Source organism: Falco biarmicus, chromosome 3 (assembly GCF_023638135.1).
Source record: "Falco biarmicus isolate bFalBia1 chromosome 3, bFalBia1.pri, whole genome shotgun sequence".
Lineage (NCBI taxonomy): Eukaryota > Metazoa > Chordata > Aves > Falconiformes > Falconidae > Falco > Falco biarmicus.
The window spans coordinates 109,488,496-109,509,607 of NC_079290.1; the positions used below are offsets into that span (position 1 = coordinate 109,488,496).

The following is a 21,112-nucleotide window of genomic DNA, read 5'->3' on the forward strand; positions in this document are numbered from 1 at the left end:
AGCGGGGTCTGGCAGCTCTGGCACTGGGGAACTCCTTTGTTCCGCAGAACTTGTGCCCAGGAGGGGCCAGAACAGCATGAGGGGCTGTCAGCCGTCCTGAGGGGCAGGAGTGAAAGGCCAGCTAGCTCCCATCCCAGCTTCCAGCCCAAAGGAGACGTGGTTTCCTCACAGCTGGGAGCTTGCCAGGGTGCCCCATTAACTCTGACATCACCCTCAAGAGGAGGAGGTCCCTTGTGTCACTGCTTTCCCCTGGAGAGCCGGGAGACCGGCCGGGCAGGGGGTGCAGGAAGGCAAAGGGACATTGGGGAAGGGCTAGAGGGGACCCCAGGGGTGGGACACGGTGCGCTGAGCTCGGTTCAGCCACCGAAGCATGTGACAGCCTCGCACAGCTGGGAAAGAGGTCAAGGGAAACTTGCCCCGCTGCGAAGGTCTGGATTCAGCTGAGCTTTAAGCCTACGATTAAGTCTCATTTACTTCAGGAGGATTTATGAGCGCATTTAATTGCCTCGCTGAATTGGGATGGAGTCAAGTACGCTTCTAAACGCTTCGTCAAGCTGGGACCGGAGCAATTAGAAGGGATTGATGCTGCTGGGAAAGGGAAAGGCTCCATGCCAGCCCCGGTCTCGTTACACGGGGCGGGGTAGCGCTGGTTGGGGTGCACAAGGGGCCCCACCAGCAGCTGGGTTGGGGGGACGGGTGGGAGACCTCCCAGTACCAGGGGAGATGCTTGGGGATGGATGGGAGACATCTCAGTACCACGGGAGATGCTGGGGGACACATGGGAGACGTCCCAGTACCACAGGAGATGCTGGGGGACGGGTGAGAGACCTCTCAGTACCATGGGAGACGTCCCAGTACCACAGGAGATGCTGGGGGATGCGTGGGAGACCTCCCAGTACCACGGGAGATGCTGGGGAACATGTGGGAGATGTCTCAGTACCACAGGAGATGCTGGGGGACATGTGGGAGACCTCCCAGTGCCACGGGAGATGCTGGAGGACATGTGGGAGACCTCCCAGTGCCACGGGAGATGCTGGGGGACACATCCAGCCTCATCGGGTCTCTCCACAGCTGGCACGACCACCGCCGCAGGGTGGGGGATGCTGGGGGGACGCTGCAGCTGCTGGCACGGTGCTACGGGCGCAGAGGAATTGGGTCATCGCGGCTGGGGATTTGGAGCCGCGGGCGCGCGGGTGCCGTAATCCCTCGGGGCGCTGCACGACGTGCCCAGCCGGCCGCTCGCTGTCGCTGCTCCTGCCTGTTCGATGCTGTAGAAGACAGCGTGAAAATTAACTTTGCGTAGGGCCGAGCATCTCCAGGGGCTGGGCTGGAGATGTGAGCGTGGGCGAGAGAGCCTTGGGCTAACCAGGAATATTTCTGGGCAGCTTTGGAAGGTTTTGGAAGAGCCGGTTCCTTGACACGCCGCCCCAGCGCGCACACTCCGGGGTGAGGAGACGTTTCAATCAACAGCCAAAAGCCCGGAGTGACCAAGCTCAGCGCTTCCCTGCCCGGGACCGCTCAGACTTGCAGCTCTTGGCACCTGAATTCCAGGGAAAAAACCCAAAATCTGGGAAGAAGCAGCAGCCTCCAGCCCTGCCTCGCCCGGGCGCGCGGGGCAGCGGTTCAAGGGCGGCACAGGCCACCGCTGCAGCCGGGAGAGTTGGGCCCGTGGGGGCGAAGCCTCGCAGGGACACAAACCCCCCAGGGACCCGCCATCCCCGATTCCCATCACGGCTTCCCACAGGATTCCCCCCTTCCCCACCCTGTTGCAGGAACGTGCCGGGCGTCGGGTCCCCGGGTGCGAAAGGACGAGGCGGCCGCAGTGGCGCAGGGGAAATAAAGGCACGGGAGCCAGTGGGCGGGGTCGCTGCATCCATTCTCCTTTATTGTTAGCACACCACACACCGTCCTCTTGGCACTTAGTAAATTGTATTTGCTTTAAAAAACACACACACACGCGCGGGTGCCATGCTGCGCAGACGCCGCAAATTTATCCCAGGGTCTTTTTTTTGTAATTTTTAGTAATTTATTTTTTTTTCCCCACCTACCTTTTATGTTAAGTGTGGTCAAATGTCATCACTTCCAAAAGAGACAAATAAATAAAAAATCTTAAAAAAACCCAAAACTATCTATAAAACACCGCCTGGGGCTTTGGGAATGTGCCAGGAGCTCCCACACCAGCTGCACTCGGGGAAATGCTTTTTTTTGTTGTTTGGGTGGGGTTTTTTTTCCTCTTTTTCTTCAGTTTTGTTTGAAAAGGACAGGATTTCTCTTTTTCTTTTGTTTTTTAATATACTCCAGCTTGAAATTCAGTGCAATAGATACAACTACAGTGCAGGGAATGAACTATACAAAAGTCATCCTAACCATGTACAAGCTTTTTTTTTTTGTCTTAGTCGCTATAGAAACTATACCTTTGCATCTGTACCTTTTTGTATACATTATACAGTGTGAATATACTCCGAGAATATTTACAGTACTTTGCTCATCAAATCAGAAACACTATAACTTAAACGTCTACTATTAACAACCATTGAACAAAAATATATATAATATAAATATCTTCCAGTCTATACACAGAGCAGGACATGGATGTATCCGCGTGCTGATGGATTTGGGGGAGCCGGGGGCGGGGGCAGTAGCAAGGGAGGGGGGTGCTGTAGTGTGCGGCTGCCGGTTGGCTCTGCCGGCGCTTCACCGTCGGGCAAATATTGCCGAGATTAAACCACAAAAAAAAAATAATAAACCAACAAAAAAACCGAAACAGAAAGAAAAATCACGGTCCCGCTCCTCTTCTCCCCTCCTGGCTGAAATTCAGGTGACGGAGATGAGAAGCCACCAGCGGAGCCGCTCTGCGGCGGGACAGTGACCTTCCCGCTCAGGTCCGCACGCTCCGTCCAGGAAATCCCCATCCCCGAACCCACCGGGGCTTGAAATCAATTAGACTGCTTTAAAAAACAACTCGTTTCTTGTTTTTCTTTTTAAAAAAAAAAATCGTTGGTTTAGGTTTAGTCAATTTACATGATTTTTCTAAGATTAGAACCTTATAAAAAAAAAAAGTTTCCAGCTTTAAAAACTTCCGCTACGTGATTTCTCGTTAAATAACCTATCGCGTCATTAAAAACAAGGGCACCGCCCTCCCGTGGCAGAGGCCGCATGGTTGGTTTTTAAAACGCCGACTGGCTTTGAAATCCTGGACGCGAAACCAGCTAAAAAAATAAAACCAAAACCCACCAAAATCATTCCTAGCAGGAAAAAAATAAAATAAAATAAAATAGGTCAGTCTGTCCACGTTAAACCAGTGGGGGAGTCTGGAAAAGGGGTGTAAGCGCAAGAGCCGGACCCCCCGCTCCCTCCTTCCCGGTTTCTGTACAAAGCGTTTTAAAAAATAACCCCCAAACTCAGGAGAGAAGGTGGGCGGCTGCAAGGCCGCGGCGGGTTAGACCTGCGAGTCGGCGCCCAAGCTGTGAAACTCGTCCGGGGTTTTGTCGCTCTGGCTGGCTCCTCCCTGGCGGAAACCCGAGGCGATTTCGTCGAAGGTCCGACCCTTTGTCTCCGGCACCTTGAAGTAGGTGAAGATGAAGAAGAGGACTAGCAGCACCGTGAAGATGATGAAGACGTAGGAGCCGCAGAGTTGCTGGGAAGGAGGAAAGAGGAGGAGGAGGGGTGAGCACGTGGGGGGAGGCGGCGCTGGGAGCCGATGGGCAATGGCTAAAGGAGCATTCAGCGACCACCCGCCCCCCCGGCAGCTCGGGGCACCCTTCCAGCAAGCACCCCGAGTGGGAAGGGACCCATAAGGATCACCACGTCCCGCTGCTGCTCCTTCCCTCCCCCCTCCTCCGAGGGGTGCCCACCCCCGGTGTCCCCCTGGCTCGCGGCGAGCGGCAGCGGGTGTTTACCGCGATGTACTGGAAGCCCATGCCCACGATGAAGTTCGAGGTCCAGTTGGAGAGCCCGGCGACAGCGAAGGCAGCGGGCCGAGGGCCCTGGCTGAACAGTTCGGCCACGATAAACCACGGGATGGGGCCTGGACCAATCTCGAAGAAGGCCACGAAGCCGAAGATGGCCACGATGCTGAGGTAGGACATCCAGGGCATTTGGTCCTAGTCCAAGGGAGAGAGAGAAGGGTGGTTCGGTGAGGGGGGACGCAGCACCCGGCCACCCCAGATGAGGAGACTCGAGCACGCACGGTGCTGTGGGGCTTCTCCATGCTGGAGACTGGATTTCTGGGACCTTGAGAGAGACGTGGGCAGCGGGGACCGCTCAGCCGTCACCCTTAGGACAAGTCCTTCCTCCCCCAGGTGCCCCCAGCGAGGGGCAGCGGGCAGGGCCTCCTCCTGGCCCAGCCGGCCTGTCAGCACCCACCGCTCACCAGCAGCGTCAGGGCGATGGTCATGAGCACCGCGCACCCTGCCATCCCTGCCAGGCCGATGAGGTGGAGCGTCCTCCGTCCAGCGCGTTCCACCACGAAGAGCTGTTGGATGGAGACACGCGTCTGTCAGCACATCCCCGGCACACAGGAAAGCCCGTGTCGCTCCACCTTCCCTGGTGAGAGCCTGGTGGGCCACAACTCACCGAAACGACTGTGAAAGCTGTATTGACCACGCCGGAGCCAATGGTGGCGTAAACGGGCTGCTCCACACCCGACTTCTCAAAGATGCTGGTGGAGTAGTAGAAGACCTACAAAGAGCAGGGATGTGCCATGAGGAAAGGGTCTTGGAGCCAGCACGACGTGAGCTGTGGGTGAGCAGCTGACCCATGGCATCTAGCTGCCCCCAGAACTCACCGCGTTGATTCCCGAGAGCTGCTGGGACAGCTGCAGGACGATGGCGATGAGGATGGGCTGGCGATACATGGGGGAACGGAAGAGCTCCATTATGGTGACCTTCTTCTCCCTCATCATTTGCCGGCTCTCCTCCTTCATCTCCTGGAGGTCGCTGCTGACGTCCGTCGTGCCCCTCAGCTTCTTGAGGACTGAGGGGAAGAGCTGGAGTCAGGAGCAGCTGAGGACCCTCCTGCGTGGTGGGACAAGCTTGGGGATGGGGGTCACTCACCGCTCTTAGCTTTGTTCTCCTCGTTGCGGTTGATGAGGAGGAAGCGGGGGCTCTCAGGGGCGAAGGGCAAGATGATGCACTGCAGCAGGGCAGGGACGAAGATGAACCCCAGGAGCAGTGGCCAGAGCGAGTCGTTTCCCATGATCAAGTCCAAACCGAACACCTGAGGACAAGAGGGGTTGAGTCACCCTTCCCCAGCTCAAGTGAGACCCAACTCTGCTGCTCACAGGTTCGCTACAGGCTTGGAAACCCATCAGAGGGGCACAGACAGATATGCTGCTTCCAGGTGGCCAACAGATGCTATATCATGCTGCTGCCCACCCCAAACCTCAAGATCTCACAGCATCCCTGCTCCCACTGAGCTCCAGGTCCATCCCTCTAGCCCCAGCTCCATCAGCCCAGCACAGGCAACACTCTGCACTGCCACACAAAACCCCACCCCCTGTGGACCCTGACAAATGTCAGCACCAAAGATGGGGGAACCCCCTGCAGCCATTTCTCCGGCACTCACCTGCGCGATGAGGATGCCCAAGACGATGCCAAGCTGGTGGAATGTTCCCAACGCGCCGCGCAGTGCAGTGGGGGACACCTCACCCACGTACATGGGCACAAAACCGGTGGTGAGGCCAGAGTAGAGGCCAATGATGAAGCGGCCAAGGATGAGCATCTCGAAGGAGAAAGCCATCTTGGAGAAGCCCATGAGGACGGCTGACACGAAGGCGAGAATGTTGGACATCAGCATGGAGTTGCGCCTGGGGAAGGAAGGGAGGAGCGTGGTGAGGACCAGGGGGGTCAGAGAGGCTGAAGGGGCATCAGGAGAACCCAAAGAGCAGCTCTTGGCAGGAGGGAGGTGCCCAAAGCCACCCCCCTGGGATGCCGGGGTGGGGTGAGGCTGCACAACCCCCTCGTTGAGGTCCACCATGGGTCCACCACACTCTGTGCTCACCGTCCAAAGCGATTGACAAAGAGCCCCACGGAAAAGGATCCGATCATGCCTCCGACAGAGAAGATTGCGACGGAGAGGGACCAGAGTGTAGTGAGGGTGGCAGGGCTGATGGGCTCATCATATCGGTACAGCCAGGTACGGTTGTAGAAGTCCTCAATCACCTACAAAAGAGGGAGGAGAAAGGAAGCTGTGGGTTAAAACCATCTCCATTTCATCCGTGCCACCGGTGTCATGAATTGCCTGGCCTCAGCCCGGCCACCTACGGACCCTTGGCTGGCGAGCGCTGCTCACAAGACGATGCGTCACAGAGCCAGGAGCCGCCCAGCCGCCAGGCTGGTGGCTCAGCTCCAGGCCAAGGGAGGAAACCTGATGGGATGCACGGGGGAAATGCAGCCAGACAGGTTCTGGGCTCGCCCTGCCGAGAGAGCGGCTTGGCATTGCCAAAACACCTCTTTCGCCTCACCGGGCGGCCACCGGGAGGTCATGCTCCTCCCAGGGCACAGGAGGTGGGAAGGGACACGCCTCCATCCCCAGAGAAACAACACAGAAGGGGAGACAGTGGAGCTGCTGGAGGAAGGTGAGGAAGACAGCAGGGTGATCCAGGCAGCTGATCGATTCCCATCCCCTTGGACACTCCCCTGAATTTAATTTCTAGGGTTTTTTCTGCAATACTTCCATAACGCAATACTTATAACACTATAATTCTGCAACACTTCCGCAACACTAACATCCAAGACAGGCACTCGTTTTTACACAGAACACCCTTTTTTATATATATATATTTATATAAAAATGTATTTTTAAAGCCAGCCCACTGCTGAAAAGCCTCGAGTAAAGTTATTTAAGGGTCACCCACCCCCAAACCCAAAAAGCAAAGGGCTTGGTAACACACCCAACTGACCCCGGGTGGAGGGAGCAGAGATTCCGTGTGCGCAGGGGAAGCTGCTGCTGGACATCAAGTGGCCCAAAGGCCTCACTGCCTCCAAGGGTTTTGCACGTGCTTGATTTAAGTGTTTGCACAATCACACTTGGTTTTCTAGTTTTTCCGTCATTTCAAGCACAAACAAGAGCCCCTGGCAAAGGCAGCGCAAGAAATACACCCTGTACTTCACTATTCATTTCAATAATGTAATTATTATTTTTAAGTTGTTCCTTCTACAAAGCTCCTAAACTATTAGAATTTCAGTATTTAAGTGATCTCGTTCGCTTCCTGCTTCACCTGGAGGTTTTGACGCTTTGGGGGCTTTTCCCTTCCTTTTCCTAACATCACCAAAATAGATTATTGATATTATTACTTGGAGAACCCAGGACTGGCCCAGGCTCCGGTAGGGGTAAGCAGGTCTCCGCACACACCCCACCAAACCTTGCAGCGCTCTAAATTCCTCCCTACTTTCCCAAAATTGCCAGCTCTCTCGCCTTGAAGCAGAAAAAAATTAATTCAAGCAACAGCGGACACCCCAGTGCCAGCTGAGCTACACTGGGCTGTGCCTCAGCTTATCAAAAAATAACACCCAAATACCCCCCTCCTGGCACCCGTTCCTCCTGCAAAAAAGGATGGATGGAAAAATCCACCATAAGCCAGTTGTTGGGAGAGGAGGAGATGAAAAATGAGTTTAAAGTGAGAAGCATGAAAAAAAAAAATTGCCATTTCCCAAAAGCTGGGGTTTTTTTCCCCTTCTCTTCCCCTTCATTTCACTTCAGCTGAGTGTTTGCTACCAGCCCTCGCCCAGTTTCGGGCCATTCCCTCCCCACATCACATCTGCAAACACCCCACAAACACCAAGCCGCTGTTTCAGCAGCAGGGAGGACTCTATTAAGAGGACCACAAAACCGGCGCTCAGCCCTCCACCTGAGAAAGGAGCCTTTCTGCAAGGCCGCCGGCCGCAGGGAGCGGCTGCCAGCAAACACTGCTGCACTTGCACTGCTGAGGCCAGGGGAATGATGCATCCCAGCCCTTCACCCCACTCCATCCCCATCCTGCACCCTGATGCATCCCCACGCCTGTGCCACACTGTGTCCCACTCCCAATCCTGCACCCCAGCGCACCCTGACACATCCCCATCCTGCACCTCAGTGCACCCCAATGTATCCCCATCCCAGTCCTGTACCCTGACACATCCTGATGCATCCCAGTTCAGCACCCCAATGCATCCTGATGCATCCCCATCCCAATCCTGCACCCCAATTCATCCCCATCCGGCATCCTAACCCCAATCCTATGCCCCAGATTATCCTGATGCATCCTCATCCTGCACCCCGATGCATCCCCATCTCATCCCTACACACTGATGCAGTCCCATCCCAATGCATCCCCAATCCTGCACCCCAACACACCCCCAGACCCACGTCCCAACGTGTCTCCACCCTTAAATGTGGGAGGAACCCCCATGCCCAGAGCATCCTGCTACCCAGGACAACACTCACCCTGCCTCCCCTCACGCCTCCAACACAGAGCACCCCAAATCCGTTCCCCCATTAGTTCTGCACCCCAAACACAGCATCACTCGCTTGGGTGACTCGTCCCTAAAACACACAGCCCAGCCCTGGCCTAAGCTCCAAGGGTTTAATCCTAAAATGCACAAAGGAAACTGAGGCAACACCCATCGCAGGGGCATCCTGCTTTGCTGGGGGCTCTGCAGGAACCGGAGCTCAGTCCCCAATGCTCACATCACCCAGGGCAGCATCTCCTGGGTCAGGAGAGGATGGAGTAAAGTCCTTCAGCCACAGGGAAACAACACACATCCTTGGGATGCGGGGCCGGGCTCCGATGCAGGGCAGTAATTACAGAGCTCCTGCTTCCCGCGGTGCCGGAGCTCAGGGGAAAACGAGGGCAGATGCCAGAAAGCAGCTCCTCAGCACGTTTCCAGGGATTTCCCAGCTCGCCACCATTTCAAACGCTGCTCCTATCGCCTGTCTCCAGAGGAGGATGCTCACCGCCAGCCAAGTGGGAGCGTTACCAGCGCGCATCAGTCCAAGGGAAGGCGAGCATGGGTTAGGCTGTTTTAGCAGGGTGATGCTTTCAGCAGACTGATGCATGCACTGTGGCCGTGGGTGCAAGCAGCAAGGGTGCTGGACAGGAGTCACAGCCTCCACCCGCATGAAATCCTGCATGGGCCACTCATCGGGATTAAATACAATTTAATGCAATACTTCAAATAAAGACAATTTGCATCTTTTTTGTTCTTTCCATATGGGTGGGGTCCAAGAAGTTTTTGCACGGGGTCTTCTGTCCCACAAGGAGTTTTTTCAGCGCTTGAGGCGAGATATTGCAGCCTGCTCCCTGGTAATGGGATTAATGCTCTCGCAGCGTGAATCCTGTCTTGGTGGCTTTAATTATTTGGGATGGTGAACCAGAGCAGAGGCTGCAACGATGCTGAGGGACAGGCTCTGAGCTCCTGCAGCAGCAGCCAGACCCCAATTTGTCCTTTGACACCTTACCCCAGCAGCCGAGCTTTACCCGGGGCACATCACAAGCCCTGCACGGGATTTCTGAGCTAACATTTCCAAACCTTTAACTCCTCAAAAAGCCACATCATTCAGCAAAAGTCAAGTTTTTCAAGGCTTCCATGTACCTACCAGTCGCTGGAGAGTCCAGGCACTACACTAGGGGAAGGAGCAAACACCTCCTGCTCTCCACCCTCCTTCGCACACAGCCTGTCCCAGCTGACCATCTCCACCCCGGGACAAGGGGACATCCTGCCTCCAACGCTCCGGGATGCAAAGCACCCACCCCAGCAGCCATTCCCCTGCTTCCAGATGACTCAAACCCTAATTAACTCCCAGACCTTTGCTAAAAGCCAAGGTTAAAAGTTACACTGGTCCCACTTGGAGAGCATCCTGCATGCGTTCCTGGGATTTTTCCCAGCAAAACCGCTAAGTAAGGAGGAAACTAATTCTCCCGGGAAGGCGGGAGCTAAATAACGGCCTTGCAAATCCCATTACAGGCATTAAGCTGCCTAGCGGGATGTACTATTTTAGCCCGGTTGGCAGCATATGCAGGTTTGTTTTCGGGCACAGGGGAGTGGAATTTTGCACAGCTGCTCGGCGCACGCTCACCTTTTGTGGGGCGTTGATGACACCAGTGTTGTAGCCAAACTGCAAAGAACCCAGCACCGCTCCTCCCACAGCGAGCATCAGGCGAGCAGTCATCTGCAGGAAAAGGGGGAAGAAAACAAAAAAGAGGGGTTAAACTTGAGGTCCCAGCTATGCCCCCCCCGCCCCCCCAGCAGAAAGGTCCCCCAGTGCCTCTCCCTGAAGAGCTGCAAAAGGAGGAGGGATGCTCATAAGGTTGCAAGCACAAATACACAAGATAAAAGAGAAAACTTGCTTTTTTTTATAGCATCCACATGGGCTAAGGGAAAAAAATACTAGTTTGGGGTTAAAAAAATACTGTTTGGGTATTCCATGATTATTTTGCCTCTGGCGTGGGGCGGGAGTTTTTATCTGGATTTGCAGGGTCCCCTCCGAGGGCTCCACGTGACACCCAGGCAGCATGCCAGCACAAGATGTTTTTGGGGACGCCACGGTGACGCTGCCGGTCAGCCGAGCGTTGTCCCAGCATCAGCATGAGGATGCCCCAGACAGCCACCACTAACAAAGTTTTTGCATCAGAGCCTAATTAACAGTCCCTAAGCAAAATCCCGGCTATTTGGCAAAGCCTTCACCCGCCTCCTCTTCCTCCCGCTTAAGCCAGAGTGACAATCAGAGCCTTGTTTAGGAGCAGGGTCAGGGCAGGCCAGTGCTTGGGCCACCTTCGTTAATGGCCCAATTATCCCAGGCAGGAGATTTTCCCAGTGCTCAGCTCCGAGAACCAGGATCCGACATTCCCGGTTAATCAGCTTTGGGATGGTCCACGTGAAATTTATAAGCCCCTTAATTTGGGGGGTGGGTTCTTCCTGGTTATCCAGGGAGACCAGTGCATTACCCCAACCCCAGGGATGCTCTCCTGGCATCTCAGATTAATATTCCTAAGAGACTGGTGCTGGTCAGGCTCCACCTAAACACCTCCCCCTAAATCAGGAGGGCTGATTGCAAAGTACATACACACAAGAAAGGGGTATTTTCTTACTGTTTTCTTTTTTTTTTTTTAATAAATACAAGTAAGTGCTGCGACTGACCTCCCCTCTCTGGCCAAACTGCCTCCTCCCGGCGTTAAAGTTTGCAGGGAAAAAGCAACAGGGAATAAAGCCAGCCCCGTTAATGAAGCTCATTAATTAGGCTTGGCCCCAACACAACTAATCAGGGAGGTTTTGGCACTTGGTTTTGTTCAGTGATTCTGAATAAACCCACCCTGAGACAAAAATGTCCCACTTGGGAGGGCAAAAACAGGCTGGAAAGTTGCTGGCATCCCAGAAAAACAAGGAAAAAGCCCCCAAAAAATTCTAACTCCAACCTCATCCATCTGCTCACTGCTCTGCAAAACTGCAACAGGCAACATCAGGAACGCTGAAAGCAACCCGTGCTTGAATAAACGTTGTTTAAAAAAATTAGGGTTTTTTAGTCTTTGGGTGGTTTTGGGGAACTTTTTTTTTATTTCAGGGTTCCTGTGGGGCTTTAGGAGGGGTTCTTTGCTTTTTGGGGTAGTGATTTTTACTTCGCATCACTAAAGGCTGGGTCACCCACCCCGGAAAGCTGGGGCTGCAAGTGTGCAGGTGAGTCACGGCAGCACCATGCCACAGGGATAGGGATGCATCACGCCAACATGACCTTTACTCCAGGAAGGTGGCAGGCAGTAACACCTCGTTGCTCCAACACCAGCCATGGCCCCACAAAGAATTAAGTAAGAAAATTACTTTTTCAATTTGAACCTCTAGCAAAAAAAACAACAGAACAAGAAGAAGCCAAAACTTGTGGGTTTAACCTCTAGCAAAAAACCCCAAACTTATTTTTAACCTTTAGCAACAAAAAATCTTTATATTTTTATCTTTTAGCAAAATAAAAAAAAACACTTTTATTTTCATTAAACTCCAGCAGCCTGAAGAGACGATGGGAGAGAGTCAGTCGGAAGGCTGCTGGCGTTTCTGGAGGCTCTCCCCAGGCAGGGTCACTGTGATTCAGCTCCTCTCCCTCCCTTCTGGCTTCCCAGTTCCAAACACGCTGCCTGGCCCGATCCGGGAGCCTTTCAGCTTTAACCTCGCCATTAAAGGAGAGGCTTAAGATGGCGAGATGGGGGGGGGGGGAGGAAGAAAAAAAAAAGTTTATTTTTCAGGGCAGCCTTGCACGGGAAACTCCAGCTAAAATCACATGCAGGGTCTTGGGCCTTTTTTTTTTTTTTTTAAACCAGCTTGCAGAAAGCAGCAGCTTTATTTAGAGTTCAGGGGAAAAGAAAAGAAAACCAAAATACTTCCCCTTCTTGCTTTTGTGCACTAAGCTTATTTACAGCCTGGATATATCTAACACTTGCGGGTTTTTTCCCCTACTAACTCCTATACCTTATAGGAAGTTGAGTGCCACGCTTGTAATTTTCATAAATTTGTATTTAGTTTTTGCTGCTTCCTTCATCACTCTAAACACAGAGGTCTGGATGCTCAGAGGAGGGTTCAGCCTGCAGGGTGACAGCAGCCCCCTCAAACCTGCAGCGGGCTGTGTCTGTCTTTACAATTTTTTGTAATATTTTTTTTTACCCCTTTGGTTTTGGTTTTTTTTTCCTCCACTGCAGAATTACAGGATGTTGCCTACCTCATGGAACAAGGAAATTAATAATCCCTTTAAAAATAATAACATTAACAAAAGCGTCCCAGGAGGGAGTCTCAAGAAAAAAATCCACATTTTAACAGAGCTCATCAAAATTAGCCACGCAGCCTTAACGAGCATCCAAAGGCTCAGTGCAAGAGGTCCCATCCTGGGCCAGGCTGGATACAGCGGGCAATTGTGGGGAGGGGATGCAGCCTTACAGCATCTTGTACACTTGTTTGCACACTTATGTACACTCGCTGGAGTGAAGACAACCGGATTCGGTCATTGCCTGCTGGCTCCCAGCCCAGGAAAAACTTACGCATCCACCGAGGGCCAGGTAAAACCTGCTCCTAAAGCCACGGTATGGGCCACAGCACCAGCATTTACCGACAGGAGGGCTTTTTTGCAGCCAAAACAAGGGGTAACACCAGCACCGTGGGGATCAACCAAGATTTTGTTGGGGGATTATTGGTGTGGGAGAAAACTCAGGGTGAGGGGAAGTGGAGTCAGAGCAGCATTATTTCTTTTTTTTTTTTTTTTTTTCCCCTTAAAGGTCAGCTGGGGACGGCGACATGATCCCTCTCAGTTTTGCAACCACAAGAGGTCTGCGACAAGCCCAGGAGATGTTTTTGCATGCAAAAGGCCAGAGCTGCCCAGCTCCGTGGGCAGAAAAGCACGTCCCACTTTAATAATATTAAATATTAAATTGAAGGGCGGAGGGGTAAGCTCGTCCCCCACCTCCCAGCACCCCCAGCATCCCTACCGCCAGCTGCTTGAATAAAAATCCTTTTCTTCCTTGCAAAACACGCTCCGGATTATAAGCGTCACCCATCAGAGCGGAGCAAACTGTTCCTGCAGTTAACTACCCTTAAAAAAAATGTAATTCTTTCTAACCCAAATTTATCGAATGGGGTAGTTAAGATGGAGAAGCAGAGGGAGCGCATCTCTGGCTCCATTTTGGTAGCCGGGAGTTAAGCCTGGCCGGCAGCGCATCGGATTTCTTCGTTATGAGAGCAAATTTCCTTCCAATTCCTCCCCCCATCGACGCGCTGCCGGCCGTCACGTTCCCAGCTCCCACCCCTAAACCCACACCTCGCCCAAAAAAAAAAAAAAAAAAAAGAAAAAAATGGCGCTGGGGTAGAACTAGCTTTAAATAAAATAATATTTCTATATAAAAGTTTAATTAAAAAAATAGTATTCCCAATGCTCCAAAGCAGGGGACGGGGGGAATAAGGAGTTGTTTGCTGGGGAGAAAAATAAGACTAGTTGTTCCTCTAACATCTTTAATTGGAATAAAATTATTATTTTTGTTTTTAATTACACGTTGTCTGGCGCTTTGTACAGCCACGGAGCAAATTTTTTACTTCCTTCCCTGGAAAAAAAAAAAACCACGAAAAAAAATATCCCTACATACTTGAGTATCTCCCAAAACACTCCCAGAAGGGAATATTGGGGGGGTGAGGGGGGCCAGAATCCCCCAGGCAAGGCCGGGACAAGCAGAGCCCGGAGTCTAACGTTAACGACCCCCGTGCAATTAACTCACCTTCCTCATTCTGGGCCCGATGTCGCATCCCTTTAACCCACCTCTAATATTATAAATCAACTTATGTAAAGGGGGGTTGCGGCGCTGGGAGGACTCGGCTACTGCCGACGGGCCGACTGAGTTTAGATTACTTAATTAACTCATTGGGGGGGGGGGGGGGGGGCGGTAAACTGCTGTGGATTGCGTCCCGGTGGCGCAGAGGGCTGACACCGGGGTCGAACCGGCCGAACCTCCGCACTGCCGGGGGGTCCCTCCGTATCACGCCAGCCCTGCACCCCCCTGTCGCCAAGCCGGCACCCCGGGGCCCTGCCTGCCTCCTCCTTACCCCCAAAGCGGGGCCAAAACCGCCTTGTTTTGGCGCTTTCCCCCGCACCTCAGGGGGCAGAGGAGCGCCTCACCCCGAACTCTCATCCCGGCGCGCTGTGAGGCACCGAGGCTGCGCGACGGCTGTTTGGGGGGGGGTTCCCCCTTGTTTCTGAGGTAAATTTTTTTAAAAAAATGTTTATTTCGCCTGGCGCCGGCCACCCAAGCGTGTCCACAGTGTGAGCTGTGCCCGACGGCTTCGGGGACCCCAAAAGCTGCCGGTTAACCCCAAACCCACCCACCGCCTGCTTCACCCGGGGCCCCGCGGAACAGCTCGTCGTCCCGCCAGTTGTGTAACGCGGGGGAGGGGGCGGCGGGCGGGACGGGACGGCGGCGGATCCCCGGGGCGCTGCGCTCACCTTGCTGCCGGTGTCCATGGCGGCGGCGGCGGGGCGGCGGGGCGGGCGGGGCGGGCAGCGCGGGGGAGGCGGCGGAGCGGCGCGCAGCGGAGCTGAGCGGTGACGCGCGGCCGCGGCGGGGGCATTGAAGCGGCTTAAGAGAGCGGGAGCGCAGGGAGCGCCCGGCGCCGCGGGGCGGCGGCGCCCATTGGGCCGTGCGGCGGGAGGGGGCGGGGCGAGGAGGGGGGCGGGGCGGGGGCGGGGCGGGGGCGCGGTGGTGTGCGGGGAAGGGCGGAGCGCGTGTGGCTCTGCACGTGGGCCCGAGGGCGCGGGGGGGGGGGCGGGGGGGGCTAGGTGTGCACGTGCGCCGGTGTGCAAGGGTGCGTGTGCGTGGGGCGGGTGTGCACGCGCGCGCGTGGGCCTGTGCGCCCGGGTTTGCACACGCGCGAGTGTGCCAGGGCGCCCCCGCGCATGCTTGCACACGCGTAAACTGCGTGTGTGGCTGTGCCCGTCGCGCGTGAGTGTGCAAGGGCGTCTGTGCGTGTGTGTGCACATGTGAGTGTGCCAGTGTGTGCGGCCGAGTGTGCCAGTGCATGTGCAGTTGTGTGCAAGTATGTGCACACACATGTTTGCACACGAGCAAGTGTGCAAGGGAATGCCTGCATGTGTTTGCGTATGTGTGCGTGCAAACACATGCTTGCCCAGCTGGGTGGGTGAGCGTGCAAGTTTGCAGGGGTGTACACATGGCTGCATGCATGTGAATGTGCAAGGGTGTGTACAGGTGAGCATGCGAGTGTTTGTGTACCTTTGCACTTGTGCAAGTGAGCACAGCTGTGTGTGTGCACATGCGGGAGTGTATGTGGGGTTGTGCATGTGTGAGTGTGCATGCGTGTGTGTGCACATATGAGTGTGCTAGTGTGTGCATGCCTGTACATGTGTGCCTCTGCATGCACATGAGCATGCAACTGTGTGTGTGTGCACACGTGAGCAAGTGTGTCTCTATACATTGTGCCTCTGTGTTGAATAATGGGCCATAAATCAGTGTGCACACGTAAGCATGCGTGTTTGTGCATGTGCTTGCCTCCACGTGTGCATGCAACCACTCGCACGTGCTCGCCCATCTGCATGTGTGCGTGCCTCCGCATGTGTGAGTGCACACGTGTGCAAATCCACGGGCACACGCATGCAAGAGCTTCCCTGCAAAGACCTAGTGAGTACACATGTGTGTGCAACAGCCGCCTGCAAGGGGCCCCCCCCTTGCAGCAACCCCCTTTGCTGAGTGCAGCCCCTGGGGTCCCAGCTCCCCCCCCCCGCCTCCATCCCCAGAAAATCCCCACACCTGGTGTAAAACACCCTGCAGCTGGTGCAATACCCCACGCCTGGTGCAAAACCCTGCACCCGGTGCAAGACATGCTGTAGGCTGTAGTGGTGCGATACCCTGCACACGATGTGAAATCCCATGTGCAGGGCAAACCCCCGCACGTGGTGCAATACCCTGGTGCAAAACCCTGCACCCAACGCAATACCCTGCAGCCGGTGCAATACCCTGGTGCAAAACCCTGCACCCAACGCAATACCCTGCAGCCGGTGCAATACCCTGGTGCAAATTCTTGCACCTGGTGCCATACCCTGGTGCAAAACCCTGCACCCAATACAACCAGCCCCAAGGCGCTGGGCCGGGTGAGAGCAAGCCGATTCCACCCCCCCCACCCCCCCCCCCCCCGCTTTTCGCGGGGTGCCATGGGTTTTGGGGGGCAGACAGCAGGCAATCCAGTGGGAGAAGCAGCCAGGCAGGGGTTTCTGCACGTCCTGCACGTCCGCCAGCTCCTCCCATCCCGGCATCCCACCGCCAGGCCACCAAAGGGGACGCCGGGGGTCCCGCTCGGGGACGCGCTGCAGCTCTTTGTCCACCCTCGGACCCCAAAACCTCCCCTTTTCCCTTCAAAAGCATTTAAAAAAAAATCATTAAACCCATAAAAATAATTCCAAAAATTCAATTTCCCCATGATTTCTCATCCAAAAAATGGGAGGGGGGGAATAATGGGAAAAAAAATTAAAATTGCAAAAAATGCAAAAAAAAAAGGCAAAACAAAGGCAAAAAAATTAAAACATGAAAAAGAAAAATACACGAAAAAGAAAAAACACACAAAAAAGCAACAAATTTTTTTTAAAAGGCAAAAATAAAAAAAAAGAAGCAAAGAGCAGAAATTGGGCACAAATTCCAAAAACTTGAAGTCAAGAATTCATTTTATTTTCCTAAAGCTGCAAAATTTTGCCCCAAATCTGGCTGGTTTGGGCAAATCCCTGCCTCTAAACTGCAATAAATACAAATTTTAGCAACCCCAACCCCGTCCATTTGCTTTTTCTCCCTTTTTTTGCTGATCCCAAATGGGAAATGGGGAAAAATTTTTTTTTTTTTTTTTCCTGAGCTGGCATTTTTCTGGTGGGGGGCGGGGGGGCCAAGGGTGTCGGGCGGGAATGCTGATGGAAGGGAAAAGGGCCGGAGGCGGGATAATCCCGTCGGTGCCGCTGAGCTGGAGGGGGATTTAGGGGAGATTTTGTCAGTCCCGTCCTTTTGAATGGGAAGGGGCGGGGGAAAGGGTTAAAATCGTTAAAATAATATCCCGGCGGGTAACAGTGGAGGCCAGAGGCCACGGTGATGGGTCAGGGACCAGCGTGGTGGTGGGACTGAAGCCATGGTGATGGGCTCAGGGACTGACATGGTGGCCACAGTGATGGGCTCAGGGACTGGAGTGGTGGCCACAGGGATGGACTCAGGGATTGGCGTGGTGGTGGGACCGAAGCCCCAGTGATGGGCTCAGGGACTGGAGTGGTGGCCATGGTGTTGTGCTCAGGGGTTGGCGTGGTGGCCACGGTGATGGGATCAAGGACTGGAGTGGTGGCCACAGTGATGTGCTCGGGACCAGAGTGGTGGCCATGGTGATGTGCTCAGGGACCAAAGCCACAGTGGTAGAGCTCAGGGACCAGCGTGGTGGCCACAGTGATGGGCTCAGGGATCAGCATAGTGGTGGGACTAAAGCCATGGTGATGGGCTCAGGGACTGGAGTAGTGGCCACGGTGATGCGCTCAGGGACCGAAGCTATGGTGATGGGTTTGGGGACCAGCATGGTGGCCATGGTGATGGGCTCAGGGACTGGCATGGTGGTCACGGTGATGCGCTCAGGGACCGAGGCCACAGTGATGGGCTCAGGGACTGAAACCATGGCAATGGGCTCAGGAACTGGCATGGTGGCTACGGTGATGGGCTCAGGGACCAAAGGTACGGCAGTGGGCTCGGGGACTGGCATGGTGACCACAGTGATGGGCTCAGAGACTGAGGCCACGGTGATGGGTTCACCCTCTCTCCATGGGATTCGAGTTGTGGCAAGGCCAGAGGCTCAGCCTTCCCCTCCTCACCCTCTTCCCTGCCCCGCGTTCCAGCTGTGACTCAGCGGCATGGCACATGCTCCCCTCGCCACCTGGCCGGTGGGATTTCTGCTGAAAAACACGAATTCCTGACGGATGAGGAAATCCGGCCACTTAGATCCCTCCTCCATGCCGCCTCGCGCTGTCATCGGTCCTTATCTTGCGGCCTCTCCCATCCCCAGCCGTGTCCCCACCCCGGGGACACGGGTGACACGGGCGTCCCAGTGACACACATGGGTGCAGTGGGGAATTGTGGGCAGCGGTTCCTATTTTTTTGGGCAAAGTCCGGGCTGGGACAGCCTTTGCCGGGATAGCTTCCCGTTAATAAAGCCAGCATCACCAGATGGTGCAAGGGAGGGAATTCGGTGCTGCTGGGACTTGATGCCGCTGATGTCTCTGCAGCCAAAAATCCTGGGTTATTCTAACAAATTTTGGGAAAGTGTTAGCGCTTGACCTCTGAGCATCCTTGGGATGGAGTTGATCCACTGCAGGAGGGAATTTATTTTAATATTTCCCATGTCCTTTGATGCGTTGGAGCCTGAAGCCCTTTCAAACAAGCCCCTGGGCCAACAATTTCTTTTTTTCCCCTTTCAAAATCCAGGCAAAAATCCGCAAAAACGGGATTTCCAGAGATCCACCACCCCAATTCCTCCCCACCCCCCTAAAAACACAGCTCCCTACCCAAGCTCATAATTCCTCTTGCACAACAGCTGGAAGCAGCTGCCAACATCTGGCTGGCCCCGCTGAGCCCATTGGCACCGCGGCAAAACTGGGTCAAACCGCAGCGGTTTTGCCCTTTGAAGGTGCAGGTTGGGACTGGGTCAGGTCAGGAAGCAGCTGGAGCCAGAAAACACCAGTTTAGGTGATGAAATTGGGGACAAAGTCCATAAGGAAACAGGGATTCGTCATCAAATTGGGTTGAGCAACGCCGGCGTGAGCTTCCTTGGGGATTGCAGCCCTTAAATACCACCAGACAACCTCTCCAGCAGTGTTGTGCTTTGTTCCCGGAGAGGTTTGAGGGACCAGGAGATTATCCAGCAGCATCCCAGCACCGCCTGGGATCATCCCCATCACTCCTGGGTCAGCTCCATCACTCCTGGGTCAGCTCCATCACTCCTGGGTCAGCCCCATCACCGGCGACACCAAAGCACTTTAACGGCCGCCGCGCTCAGATCCGGCAGCTGCATCCTCTTGCTTTTCCCATTTTATCTGTAACCCAGGACTAGTTAAATCCCTCCTTGTCAGGCTGGGATCAACCCCGTGGTCTTTGGGTCAGGTGGATGCTCCACATCCGAGGAAGCCGGAACACCAAACCTAATCAAAGCAATTGGTCCCGTGTAATTTATCCCAATTAATCAGCACTGAGCCCCTTGCTTGGTTTTCCCAGCTAAGCAGCGACTTTCCATCCTAAACTGCGCTGGGTTTGGTGACTTCTCACCCATTAAAGATAAAAAGGATTGGAAAAGAAAGGGATTTTCTGTTTTTTCCATTAAAAGGGGGGATTTATCCCCCCGGTTCCAGGTCTTGCAAAGGTGCCTTTTGCATCTCAGCCCTTATTTTGCATTTTTAGGGCGAATTGATGCTCATGGAAACACGGGGAATAAAGAGGCCAGAGCTAAAAATAATCAGGTGAGTCACAGCGCAGCACTGGGACGTGTCATAGAGCCGGAGCTGAAATCCATGGGAAGACTTAGAGGGAAAAATCCATTTTCCCTTCGGCTTCGCCTGCTCACGCGAGTGGCTCCCTGTTCCTCCTCCAAGCAGAAAGGAAAAGGGACACACACGTGCACATATTGACATATAGATCTATACGATGATGCTTTCCCTGCCCGTAAAAGCTCCTTGGACCTCACAAACGCCCCTCACAGCCAAAATTGCAGAAAAAGGGAAATTTTTTCCCCATTTCCCATAACACTGAGATGAAATAATTCCCATTTTCTGGAGTTTTCTTCCCTTCAGGAGCTATTTCTGGAGCCAAAGGAGAGCAGCTGTTAACGCTAATAATTAATCATTAATGATAGTAAGCAGAGAACGGCCACTCCCATGTCTTAATTGGCAGAGATGCTCCTTTTTGTTTAATTTTTTATTAATTCAATTATTTTTTTATCCCGTTCCCAAGGTGTGGACAATACTAGGGGGGAATTTGGGGGTGTTGCAGGGTTTTGGGGGTTCAACCACTGGGATTTTCTCCGCTTGGGGAGAAAAAGGGCGGAATAAGGACATTTTTGCCTGTTTGCCACCCCAAGGCCGGGCGGCTGGCGCGTTCCTAAGGTCACCAACCTTGGCTCAAGGTCACTGTGATAAGGGATGTGCGAGCAAGAGTCACAACGTGGGGGGGGGGGGAGCCCCCAAAACTGCCTCCAGCAAAACCCCCATCACCCTGCAATGAGCATCCTCCCCTCCCCGGCACCACCATCCCAGGAGGAATCCACCCAAACCCGCTCAGGATTTAGGAATTCTCCAGGAATTTATTTTTTTGGGGGGGTGGGGAGGGGGAGAGTGGTGCAGCAGCTGGATCCTGAGCATCCTGCAGCACCCAGAGAAATCGCAGATTTGCTCCCAGAGCGATGGCTTTCCTTGCAGGCAGATTTCGGTCTGCCCATCCCATGTTCCCTGCCAGACTTGGCAAAACCCAAAATGTTGATTTTTCACCCAAACCAGCCCCGGTTTTGCTAATTTTAGGCATCCTGCCAGCCTGCAAGCCGCTGGTGCAGAGGGAGCATCCTTCTGCCCCTTGGCATCCCCGAAATGGGCTTTCTGTGGCTGG

At 54.1% G+C, this 21,112-nt stretch overlaps 1 protein-coding gene across 2 annotated transcripts; it reads right to left on the bottom strand.

Moving 5' to 3' along the window:
• Window positions 1-1,858: 1,858 nt before the first annotated feature.
• Window positions 1,859-15,085, bottom strand: SLC2A1 (solute carrier family 2 member 1). 2 transcript variants are annotated; one of them, XM_056332781.1, is made up of 10 exons: window positions 14,941-15,085; window positions 10,057-10,149; window positions 6,001-6,161; window positions 5,566-5,806; window positions 5,055-5,217; window positions 4,787-4,974; window positions 4,576-4,680; window positions 4,373-4,474; window positions 3,900-4,103; window positions 1,859-3,637 (listed from the first exon to the last, which is right to left on the bottom strand). In XM_056332781.1, the coding sequence occupies exons 1-10, from the start codon at window positions 14,956-14,958 to the stop codon at window positions 3,440-3,442; spliced, it is 1,473 nt and encodes a 490-aa protein (XP_056188756.1). In that variant the 5' UTR covers window positions 14,959-15,085; the 3' UTR covers window positions 1,859-3,439. The 2 variants fall into 2 exon arrangements, with proteins under 2 accessions (XP_056188756.1, XP_056188757.1); XM_056332782.1 differs by lacking the exon at window positions 14,941-15,085 and adding an exon at window positions 10,328-10,878.
• Window positions 15,086-21,112: the final 6,027 nt, after the last annotated feature.